The sequence below is a fragment of the Sander vitreus genome, chromosome 9, assembly GCF_031162955.1.
Source record: "Sander vitreus isolate 19-12246 chromosome 9, sanVit1, whole genome shotgun sequence".
In the NCBI taxonomy this organism is placed as follows: Eukaryota; Metazoa; Chordata; class Actinopteri; order Perciformes; family Percidae; genus Sander; species Sander vitreus.
Window position 1 is genome coordinate 25,732,825 of NC_135863.1, and position 12,612 is coordinate 25,745,436.

At 40.7% G+C, this 12,612-nt stretch overlaps 1 protein-coding gene across 7 annotated transcripts in view; it reads left to right on the forward strand.

The window, feature by feature from the left end:
• The first annotated feature begins 458 nt into the window (after positions 1-458).
• ect2 (epithelial cell transforming 2) overlaps positions 459-12,612 on the forward strand; it is a 121,037-nt gene continuing 108,883 nt past the window's right edge. For 6 of the 7 annotated variants that reach the window (XM_078259479.1, XM_078259480.1, XM_078259482.1 and 3 more), the window contains exons 1-3: positions 693-841; positions 1,131-1,285; positions 2,074-2,153. In XM_078259479.1, the coding sequence (XP_078115605.1) occupies positions 1,165-1,285; positions 2,074-2,153 (201 nt within the window). In that variant the 5' untranslated portion in view covers positions 693-841; positions 1,131-1,164. Of the gene's footprint in view, positions 556-692; positions 842-1,130; positions 1,286-2,073; positions 2,154-12,612 lie in introns of those variants that run through there. The other variant, XM_078259477.1, reaches the window with a different exon arrangement.

Genomic DNA, 12,612 nt, shown 5'->3' on the forward strand with positions numbered 1-12,612 from the left:
CAACATCCGGTCTCTGAATATGAAAAAACAGGCCTTTTTTCGTTTCTATTTTCGAGTGGTTTTATTTTTTGTTATAAGAAATATAAAATGAAAATAAAAACATATTTTAAATTTCTCCCATCCGCTTTTGACCATGAAAAGGAAAAAAACCACCTTGTATTTCAATTTCAAATTTTGTATTTTAAAACGAAAATCAAATAACCATTCGTTTTTTGTTTTTTAATACTTGTTTATGAAATGAAAATCGAATGACCAAAACATACACTGACCCTGTAAGTAATAAAACACGTTGATTTTTTCTTCTCGGAGAGTAGTTTAATATTTACGATAGTACCTGAAGGTCGCATGTCTGGGCAGGAAACGCAAATCGTTATTTGAATGAACCATAGAAGGAATGAACAGACCAATCAGCTACATCGCCGGACTGGAGCCGCTGGCTTTCTGTTACTCTTGCCCAATCAGCGCGCTGCACCGTTGTTTGCCTTGCTTTTTGAATTGAGTTCGGGCAAATACCTACTCGGGACTACTATTAAGCAGTTAGCTAGCTGTCAACAGGTAGTCACATTTCGACAATTTGGACTATTCACGCATAAAGGGCAACATACCCACCAGACTTGCCATATAACGAAGAGATGTTATAGATTTTAGAGTGTTATAGAGTGTTTTGGACCGAAGAGGAATTCTCGGGAATTCTTTATTGTATTGTTGACTTGAAGTTACTAGCTAACGTTAGCTCGGTAGCTAACGTTAGCTAATTTAGTTCGAGAGCTTATTGAATTAAGTTAGCTCGCCCCCGTTTCTGTAATTCCTTGATATAAGTTACCAGCCACCGAAACAGGCGGTAAGTTTGGTTTACGAGTCTTTGAGGTTTTTGTGCTGTTGAAAACGCATTATACCTTAACGTTAGCTAACATGCGGGGACGTTAAGCAAAGGGTATTTTGTACCATGGTGAATACAGCCAACGTTAACTGGGCTAACGTTAGCGTAAAAAATAAGGGTGGATATATCCTTTGAGTTAATAACCCCGGGTGGCCTAATCATTCAAAACATTTTGACCATTATATTATACAAAGCATGTCTTAAGAAACACAAGCGTCTCTTTTTGTTCATTCCCTGTAACGTTTGATAGTTTGGACAATTTGGTGCCTCCACAAGTTCCTGGCATGGCTGACAGCAGCATAGGGACGGCTCGAAGTCTGCTGGATTCTTCGGTCTATGATTCGAAGATCGCCGAAACCACCAAGGACCATGTATTTCTGGGGATGGCATGTGAAGACGGGGAAGGTCAGTATGTATGGGTTACCTTTTTTCTCTCCCTCCTTTCTCTGAATATCACTAAATGCCTATTACACCTCGGCGTAGATAATACCCAATAGTGGCCGCAAATCGCAATGATTCAAATTTCGAGAGACGTGCCATGTACACACGCCGGTTGAAATGTAACTGGATGTTTACTTGCGTCTGTGGACCCCAGCTTGTAAGCATGCAACAGCCTTAGACTACATTTGATTTTGCCAGTTGGACATAATGCAGTCTTTGGTCCAGGATTATCTGAAAGGGGAACCCATAAAACCCTCAAATATCATTGACTTTTCTCTGTGACAGTTAGTCACAGGGAGGTCTGGATCAAACCCTGCTAATAAGCTTGTGATGGAGTTCATTTTAGGTCTATTAAAATGTTTTGTCTCTCCTATCATAAGGCCAATTATATTGACTTAAAATGGATTCGAAATGCAGTGAGGTAGATATACTTTTTTTATGTGAGAATTGAAATTAGTTCTTATGTTCCACTATAGGGAACATGTATTAGCTTCCTACTTTATTTTTGTAATTATCCCCCGCTTCCCAATTTCTATGCCACCCCTTTTCTCTTTCATCTTAATCAGTGATATAGGTGGATTGTCTGGCTGTAACCCTCGGCTGTCAGTCAATATGAGCAAAAACTTACATAACCTCCCAGAGACGACCTACTTCTTGACCTGTCTCCCAATTTGTGTGTGTGTGTGTGTGTTTCCCCTGTCCCATTTCCTCCTTGTTCACTCTGTCTCTCTGTTGCTCTTCATCTCTCTCAGATATGCTGCCAAAAGTGGAGACAAGGGTTGTTCTTGTGGGAGAAGCAGGCAGAAATGGGGCGCTGGTCAAAGCTCTGCAGGTACATAAATTCTCTATTAATCCTGAAGGTCCACTGGTTCACTGGCTTCTATTAAGGTGACAGGCCTCCACGATCTGAGCTTGTCAACATCATTGCTGTTTTCTGTTTAATAAGTAGGACCAGAGCTTTCTATTAACGCTGGTTGCCGGCCAAACAGCTGACTATTTAAGTCCAGCCAGCTAATTTAATATATTATATGAAATAGTGCAGTTGAAAGGTTGTGTCCTTCCAAGTAGCATGACTATATTAGTTTTGAATTTTCAATTAGTTTTTTTAGTTTAGACTTTTGGATTTCAGGTTAGGTCAGGGTCGAAAATATGCGGGGTGCACTAGTAGCTACAATACAGGTTGGCAACAGTGATGAGAAATATTGTTATTGGTACTGTTGTCAACAGTAATGTTACCTAAGTGAATTCAGTGTGTAGTTCCTTTTTTAGCAACAGTTTACTTTATTTGCAATCATTTCCCAAAAGCATCATATATCTTACAGTTACACTGCAGGATATAGGGTCCTTTCACTTACAGAAAGAGTTGTATTTCAGTCTTTAGATCAGAATCATTAATTGTTTTATTACTGCGAGTCCATTCAGCTTGACAGATATCTCACATACAGAATTTCTGGCTCAGAATGGGCCTTTGGGGGGTGACATTAAGTGGGGGGGTCTTGGGGTCCTCCCCCAGAAAATTTTAAGCATCAAAGACTTAATTTCCTGCATTCTGCTGATAAATTTTTAGGCACCAATTTATGGTGAAAGCATATTTATTTATGTCAAGGAAAACACAAAATTCTGGTGGCAGGTATAAATTAAAAATATAATGGAATAATGCTGTAAGGGGGGTTTCGCATCCTGGACCTGGGCCCTGATCCAACTATACCTGACCCCAAAGTGTAGTTAATTTAATTATTATTATGAACAGGGAGTCAAGGAGCATGTTTTGCTTTTAAAGGTGTATTATACTTCTGCGTTAAATCAACGCCGTGGGTACGTACGTGGAGATACGGACCCTATGTCGTAGCCTGACGTGCACCTCTCATCAAATGTAACTACACATTGCGGCGACGCAGGCCGTGGCTTGGTAGCGTGCATTTCCTCTTACTCATTTCCGGGTTCTCCTTCTCCATAAACAACATGAAATCAAGGAGAGGGTTAACTTTTCTTGCTACAGAATTCCGACTGTGGTCAGAAAGCACAGGGGAGACACTTTGTGCACACACATGCCGACGCTGACACCAGTCCACTTACGTAGGCTACGGCAAAAGCTCTTCATAGACACGTAAAATCTCCCCTCCAAAACCTGTCTCTACAATCTATTAATTCAAATAATTATTCATTTCTTACACTGCACTGTAACTTTTATTCTTGTATTTTATTCTATTTTAGCCTGTTTTATTTTCAGGACTGTTTTTAGTGATGGCAAGATGAAGCATTGAAGCTTTCCAGCAAAGTGGTTCTCAAAAGGGTTAATTTCTCGAAGCTTCATTTGCTCACAATACCACCTGTTGGTCAAATAGTGTAAAAACAGGCAGATGATCTAGTGATCTGTGATACACTGTATTAGATGGTTTTTGACTGAATTTTGCACCAGTAAAGACTTAGAAATAACGAAGAAAAAAATCAATTTCCGCGTAATCCATTTATATCAATAATACAATTGACCGCGGACCGCTGATTAGCTTACAATGCTAGTATTCGGGGCACAGGCAAAGTAAAAACAAATCGCTATTTATACCACTAAAAAGGCTCAAAATATCACCACACTTCAACGGTAGCATAATGAGGGTCCCTAACTGTTAACCGAAGCATTGAGAACTTTGTAAGTGTACAGACAGTTTATTAAAAAGAAATTATAAAGGCAGTCACATTCTCGTATACAGGCGGCCGCTGTCTTGGGAGCTACTGTCTTTCTAAACTATCTTTTTAATAAACTGTCTGTACACTTACAAAGTTCTCAATGCTTCGGTTAACATTTAGGGACCATGTTGAAGTGTGGTGATATTTTGAGCCTTTTTAGTGGTATAAATAGCGATTTGTTTTTACTTTCCCTGTGCCCCGAATACTAGCGTTGTAAGCTAATCAACGGTCCGCGCTAGCTTGTTTCAAGCTCTAAACACATTAGATTAGCATGAAAACATGTCCCAGAGAACGACAGAGTGGGTACACATCTGTTATTAACCTGTCCTTAAGATGATTAAAGGCAAGACGAAGGCTCACTGACATACTTTAAAGTATATTTCAGCATTTTGTCAATCGCTAAAAATATAAGCAGGAGAATGTTATCATTGCAAAGTGTTATTATTCCACAAGATTTATGGATAAGCTGTTTGATTTGTAATTATAAGATTATTTTCAAATGTCACTTACCCTGCTGTGCATGAACATAGCTGTTCCTCAACTTGTGTGTTTCCCATTTGAATGGTCAGCGTATGAGGAGGCTCACATTATTGCATGAGCTTTACCTTCAATTTTGATGAAATTATTCTCTAATCGGTTGCATATTATGTCGTTGATATATCCCTCGAATGCATACTGCAGTCCCTTTTGTCTTGCTCTCTCAAATATTTCACCTGTTCGCCAAAAATTACTAATTATCTCCTTGGGAATGTCTGACACCGATGCATACAACTGTAATAGACGTGCCAGGCAGAAAAGCTTGTCAGACGTAGCAACAGTTACTAAGGACGGCAGTGCTTAGCGAAGGGTCAATTAACATAACTGTACAATAAACGTATTTCCTTGAGAGGAATGCTGCTATCAAATGTGTGTGTAAATCAATTATTTTGGTCATAATATAATAGTGGGAGGGGCAATTTTAGTAGGCTATTCTAAAACTGGTATGTGGCAATGGTTTAACTGGTCTGAGGGCCATGACTATAATTAAAATATGTAGATTCAAACCACTTTATAAACATGTCACGTGGTACGGACGGGCAGCGAGGCTTCGGATGTCATTAATGACCTCATTTGTCTAAACAATAAAAGCCTCTATATGCTTCACAGAAAACTATTGGGATTTCCTGACCCACGCTTCGAAGCCTCGGCACAAAGTGTAACATCACTACTGTTTTTATCTGCTCTTTAATGTTTTATGTAGAGATGTTCCGATACCATTTTCCCCTCCCGATACCGATTCCAATACTCGTGCTGTGGGTATCAGCCGATACTGATACCAGTGTGTTTTTAAAAAAAAAAAGAGGAAAAAAAACATACTACGCCTGCATGACTGTGATATGATTATCATTGTGGTAAGGCCTTTCTCAGGTTAAACCCTTTGTAAAACATGAATGAATACAGCAAATGGAAGCCATTTCTTTTTAAATTTATTTTTAAATAGAACAGTATAAAACAGTTGTGCAAGCAGCAATAAATATAGGAATAATTATTAAAAAAAATTCAAGTGCAGCCACAATATTGTAAAATAAAGGCTTTTAAATAGAACAGTATAAAACAGTAGTCCAACACTAACCTATAAAGTAAACATTAAAAAAATACTAATCAAAAGAGCAGCTACACAGTAAACAAAATACTTTAAAACAAGTAGGCTACACATTGCAGTAGCATTTTAGCAATTTAGTATTTCTCATAATTTCAAGAGCAAAGGCAGATTCTTATTGAAGAAGATGAGCATTTCTGCCCTCTCTCCTCCTAGCCTGTTCCTTCTTGCATCAACAATGTTGGACGCTGCACTGAACAGTCTCTCACTGTCAACACTGGTACAAGGAGCACAGAAACTTTGCAGCAGTGGCAGCCAGGGTGGGAAACCGAATTTGGTTGACTCCCCAGTACTGGAACGGACTGTCTGAGCGTGGGACCGTTTGCTCTGTCAAATATGTCTGTATTTGAACTTGTGTGCTTGTGCTATTTGCTCCACGTTCCTCATCATGCTCCTGCAGGATTTCCTCAAACAGGCCTTTCAAGCTGCTCTTTCTGCTGCTGCTGCCTGGCTGTGCTTCCATATGTGGGGCTTTATGTTTTTTTTTTTGGCACTGTCTCTGCTCCCTCAGGTGTGGTCCTGCTCAGTAACGCCTCCATCTTCTCCACCTCTCGGGTCAGAGCATCCTTGGCATGCTTGATGCTGTCTGCTCCTGTGACGTATCTAAAAGAGTGGCAACTGCATACAAGGGCTCATTCTCGATGGTCTTGAATCTTTTCTGGACAGCCTCAAGAAGGGTTGTTTTCATGTTTTTTATACCCGTGTCCCTCTCGTTCTCCCGAGCAAGCAGGCGTTTCAGCACTGTGACTGAGGGGATGACTTCAGCTGCAGAAGAGGTGGAGGAGCTAATCTGTCTGGTCAGTTCTTCAAATGGTGCCAGAACAGTGACTTATTTTCTCCACTAAAGCCCACTGGTTAGCCGTAAGGGTCACTGGCAGGTCGTGGTCAGCTCCATATGCTGAAATGGACCGCTTCTGCTCCAGTAAACTCTCGACCATATTGTAGGTACTGTTCCACCTCATTGCTACATCTTGGTGCAGACGTTTGGTGGGCATTTGGAGATCCTTTTGATTATCCTCCAGGTGTATAGTAGCCAATGGCAAGTGTTTGAAATGCGCGACTATTGGACAGTAGTCCTTCATGCACCACCAGCTGGAGAGTGTGGGCGAAGCATCCCAAACTTGGTACATCCATCTCGTCCATGGCTTTCTTCATGTTACTAGCGTTGTCGCGCAAAACAACATTAACGTTTGACTTGAGGATTTTCCACTTTACTAGCATCCCCTCAATTGCTTCGGTAATTAATGTGCCAGTATGTGACCCTCGGAACTCGTTGGCATGCAGCACCGCACTTCGAGGGGTAAATGTTGACACTCTGTCCACCCAGTGTGACGTTAAACTTAGCAAAGACATGGGGCACACGTCGGCGCTCCAAATGTCCGTGGTAAAGCTGATTGCATGCACGTATAATTTGGGTAGCGCAGTTTTGGAGATGTATTTACAACCTGGCAAACAGTACCTTGGCTCCAAATGCTCCATTAAACGGCGAAATCCCACATTTTCGACGACAGGTCATCCAGGCCAATAAACTCCAAAATTTTGTCGGTTACCTTTGTTGCTTTTTGGCTGTCTTTGGGGAATTTATCTTGTCGCTGGAAGGCAGTTTCCAGAGTTTGCTGCTGCAGTTCGTCCTTCTTTTTCCCCTTAGCTTTGGTAAATTTGTCGTGCTCTTTAGCGTGACTTATCTTCAAATGTTTAATTAAGTTGCTGGTGTTGAAATTTGCAACACTCGTGCCACCCCTCGAAATTGCTTCTTTGCATATGTTGCATGTCGCCGTCTTACTGGTGGGAACATCCACTGTAAAGTACTGCCAAACCGCCGGCATGATGCGCTAACGTTAGCTTCTTTTAAGGAGGCGTCGGGTGATCAATTCTTCTTCGCCCCTCTAAAACAGCAGAACACAGCGCAACTGTTTAAGAGCGGCGAAGAACTGTGTCAGAGCTAACAGAGCTAACCAGTAAATAGATTCCTATTTCTAATAAATTACATGGTATCGGATCGCCTGGACTCCAGTACTCGCCGATACCGATGCCAGCATTTTCGGCAGTATCGGAGGCATTTCCGATACTGGTATCGGAATCGAACAACTCTAGTTTTATGTAAATCGCTCTGAATTGCCTTGTTGCAGTAATGTGCTATAGAAATAAAGTTACCAGGGCATAGAAACCACTGTTGTGCCTGCCTGTCTTATACCTCTTTCATACCACCTACTAGGGTTGGGCTAGGGTTGTCTGATCAGGGCTCAATCTTCCTTTTGGAAATTCAAACCAAGACGGTCTACATGGGTATATCCCTGGTCATGACAATTCAGAGACGACCTGGGTCAACCCAGGAGCAATGCATAACAATTACCTTAAATGCTAGAAATGGGCGGGGCCATATCCTTTATATTCAGTGAACAGCTAATTTGTCACATACTCAAGTCCAGCTGTATACCAGCTGGTATACATGGTATGAAAATGTAACCTCATGGTTATAGTGACCAAAATGATCACGGTTTTCGGTATTATCGCAGTATTTTTAAGTGTGGTCAATATGTTCAGAAAGCACTGATAGGCCTACACAAGCTGAAATAGCTTCAAAAAGTGGAACAGTGTTTATTATATTACAAAATATAGGCAAAACCTTATCAAAAGTGCAACTTTTAACATCAAAGGAACAAGGGTTCAGCATGTAAACAGCTTATTTGTCAGGAACATTTCCATTAGTGCAGGTTTAAATTATACAAATCCAAACATTCAAGCTAAGACAAAGAAAAATATATGTAAACAAATCAAACACCACTAATTATATACTTGTTTTCTTCATAATTAAAATGTAAAACTGTACACATGAAAACTTTTAAAGTAAAATTTAATTATCACGGTTTTCTGTATTAAAACTAATTGTTATCCTCAACATTTTTATCACGGTTTACCGTTACACCGGTAATTGTTACATCCCTACAGCAGAACTAATGTTTTGTAGCTACTTGAATCTGTCATTGTACAGTTGGGAGAGATGAATAAAGCTTTGTTTTTTTGTTTCTTGTTTCGCAGTTATGAGGTTCGAATGTACAAATAACCATCAGATGATTTTGTGTAGACTGATATCTAGGGGTGTGACAAGACACCCATCTGACGAGACTAGACACGAGATTGGGTTCACAAGATCGAGACAAGATTTTAACCCTATTTTTTTTACACAATTTCAATGAAGAAATAAGACTGGAAAAATAGTCCTTTATTCAATCGAAAGTCACAAAATGAAAACCGAGCACTGAATGGTTTTGCCATAAACTCAAACGACTGGCTTCTCTCCTGTATAACAGTTACACTGTTAATTATTCCATATGTATGGTGGAGAGAGTCTCTTCACTCAGAGAACCGGTTACAACATAACTAAGCGTTTTCTGGCAGTAGATGAGACCAAATGTTTTGTACTTGAATTTGTCATTGTACAGTAGACAGAAATAAAGCTTATCTTACTTTTGTTTCCAATTGATTACTTTCTTTAATCAAGTACAGCCACACTGAACTAATCAATATAGGACTACGATACAACACAGCCGTTAGAGAGCCTTCCAGGCGGCTCATAACATCCCGGAGGACATAGCCAGACCGGGCGCTCCGTGGATTGTCGGCAGATAGCAGGCCGAGCTAGCTACTGGCAGAATCGAGACAACAACTCCGGCAAGACCAGAGGAGGAGAACTGTGCATTTTTGTGCATAATGAATGTAGTAACAGCAGGATTGTTGCCCAGCACTGCTCACCTGACCTGGAAGCCCTGTCTATAATATACAGGCCATTTTATTTACCACGAAAACGGCACACTGCTGTCTACATAGCCCCCGATGCTAACGTTAGCACAAGTTTGGCTCACTGCTAACCATAGTGAACAAACTGCAGCGCGATCACCCGGAGGAGATTCATATTGTAGCAGGGGACTTTAACAAGGCGTTCTTAAAGGGATATTTCACAGTTAAAAAGATGAATATATCTTTAAATTTGGTCACTAATGTAGTAGAAATATGAAATTCTTTTAGAAATTGGTGGCTTCTAGGCCGAGAAAAGCCAGAAAATGTGTTTTTGGCTCATGTGGATGAAAGACACCAAATCCCAGAATGCACTTGCTTCGCTGCTTAAGTGTCTACTCCCAAGCCACGTCTACCGTTTACAGACACAGTGAGACAGTCAACTCAACTTTAGTGTGTTTTATTGTCATTTCAACCATATACACGAAGCAACGTTTCATCGTGGCTCAATTGGTTACACAATTAAAACGTATAAAAACGACATACGAAACGGGCTACATTTAGCTACATTTACGCATGATATGCTCCGTAAAGTTCAGAAACTTAAAAACACATTGCTACTAGCATTAGCGCTTGGTGGGCTGTATCACAGAGTATAAACACAGCCGTAAATTGGAATGTAGAATGGTCGGCATTTAACAGTCACAAACTCCACCAGCAGTTAGTTGGATACAAGCACCCCATTTCTGCACCAGGCAGTCAATGTTAACATAGCCCACTTCCACTAGCTAGTCTTACCCGGCGACAGAGCAGCCAGCCTGGTAGCTGGATAGTCCGATACAGCAATTGTTTCCACAACAACAAAAACACAGCAGTCTCTGAACTCGCGTTAGGAGTTTCGTTGAAGTTGGATGTAGTCCAGTTTGAGCGGACACTTGCAAGCAGGATTGATGGAACAGGTGAACTCGTTCAACGTTCCCGTGTCCCTTTATCGGCCAGAGGCATCGAGCAACACCGCTGGTCTCCATAGCAGGCGGGCGAAGCTGTGTCGAGTATTCCGTCTGTAATAAAGTGTCCTGCATATTCTCTGATCTGGTACACGTGTGCGGTAGTTTGAATGCACATAATTGTTCTAAAATTTCCTTCGGGATTAATAAATCTATCTAAAGTTTTGATGCTGAGAAGCCACTAAGCTACACAAGGATTCAAGATGGCTGACACTCGTTTTGGTTCGTGAATTTTCGGAGAATGCAGACAGTCCAACCCCCTATGGGCGGGTTGGAAATATGCAGAAGTAGGGCTGTAGTCCATCGCCTCTGGGCAAAAAAAACTTCAGATGACGCAAAAATCGTTATTGGAAGATTTTTTTCTCTTGTCTCGGGGACATGAGGGAGGGAAGCACGGTCATTCAAAAATACTACCATGTTTCTACTGATACAAAGCTTAATGCTAAATTGCTGAAGTATCCCTTTTAAAGTCTGTTTTCCCCAGCTTTTTCCAGCATGTAGATTGCGCTACTAGAGCAGCCATCGTCAACTGGCGGCCCGCGGGCCAGATCCGGCCCGCCAAAGCTTTTAGTCTGGCCCGCAGAATAATCACGAATTCAGAAAATGTAAAGAGGGAAAAATGCGTTCTGTTATTTAGCATTTCAAGCATTTACAGCAGGTAACATTACACAGGTAGAGCACAAACCCAGCCCCCTGTATTTGCATCTCTATTCACATGCCGGGATTCTGTACAGCGATGCCTGCGCTCCACACACACAACTGAGTCGAGATGTGCATGCTTTAAAACACACAGTATCTGACTGGGAACGATACAAAGGATAACCAATGACCGCTGGGGCAGATGAACTCACGCTGGTCTCGTTACTGTAAGTAGGCTACAATAAAACCTTTGTGAGTAAAAAGGCAATACTTATCAATGCACTCACCTGTGTAGACTGGCATAAACATGTAGAAAGCATATTTCAGTCTGCTCAGTCCACTCTTGTCCAACGCGCTGTTTTCAACAAACACAGCTCTACTCTGCAAATAGAGAATTTTTACAAACAAGCTAAAACAAAAGCTGTCTGTAGTCTTGAAATTTGGACAAATTCTTATGAACTTAACTGCTGGCTGAGTGAACCATCCTCTCCGCTGGAGCGGTAAATCTATGGCTGTATTAAGACCAAAACATATACATGTGGCTACTTAATATGCACGTGAATGATGCGACCATTATGTTTGCTTTCTTCGTTCTTGATGATGTTGGTTGTATTATTTTGCTACATCGTTTCATTGCAAATGAGGCATACATGACGAATGCATAGCCTGCTTATCTGTAATAAATAAGAACTGTTTTCATTCAACATTGTGCCCATTATTATCATCAGTGATTAAGTAACTCAGACTTTTAAAAACACATTTTTAAAGGATATCGTCAAAATCGCCAAAAATATCGATTATTTTTTGTCCATATCGCCCACCCCTATTTTTAATGCTGGGTTTTACAGGCAGCTTTTCTTCTTCAGCAATCGCGCTGCAAAAGTAAACTCAAAGTCAACTTTGGAGAACGGGCAGGAGATTTTCTATGCTAATTTGAAGGCTGCTGCTCTGCACTTGTGTACTGATATCTCAAGACACTTTTTACCTTGACGAGAAATCTCATCACGTTTTAATATCGTGGGGATGAGATCTTGTCACACCTCTACTGATATCTCCTCTGCATATTTGTTGCCGCAGCTGGAAAAGGAAGTAGGTTACTGTAGTATCAAGTTGGCTTCACGACTCATTTTAAAAAAAAAAAAGAAAAGAAAGAAAAGAGATTCGTGCTACCCAGCAGACGTGCTCCAGACGGTTGTCTCGTGCAAAAAAAGAGTAAAAGGGGCAGTGCCGAGAGAATTGAACAACTTATTTCGGTAACACTTGAAGGTATCGACATAATCGTGACATGACACTGTCATAACTATGACATGACACTTTCATGAACGTGTCATAAACCTTAAACGAGTCAAACGTTTATGACTTCTATCATTAAGTGTCATTCCGTTTTTGTCATGACAAGTTGACATTGTTTGGGTTGTTTTGATTATTGCAACTTGACATTAATCAAAGTGACATTATCAGAAGTTGTCTTGGTCATGACAAGTTGACATTAAATTTGTTTGGGATGTCTTTGTAATGACAAGTTGACATTAACCAGGATGACATTACCAGAAGATGTCTTTGTCATGACGTGCTAACATAATGAT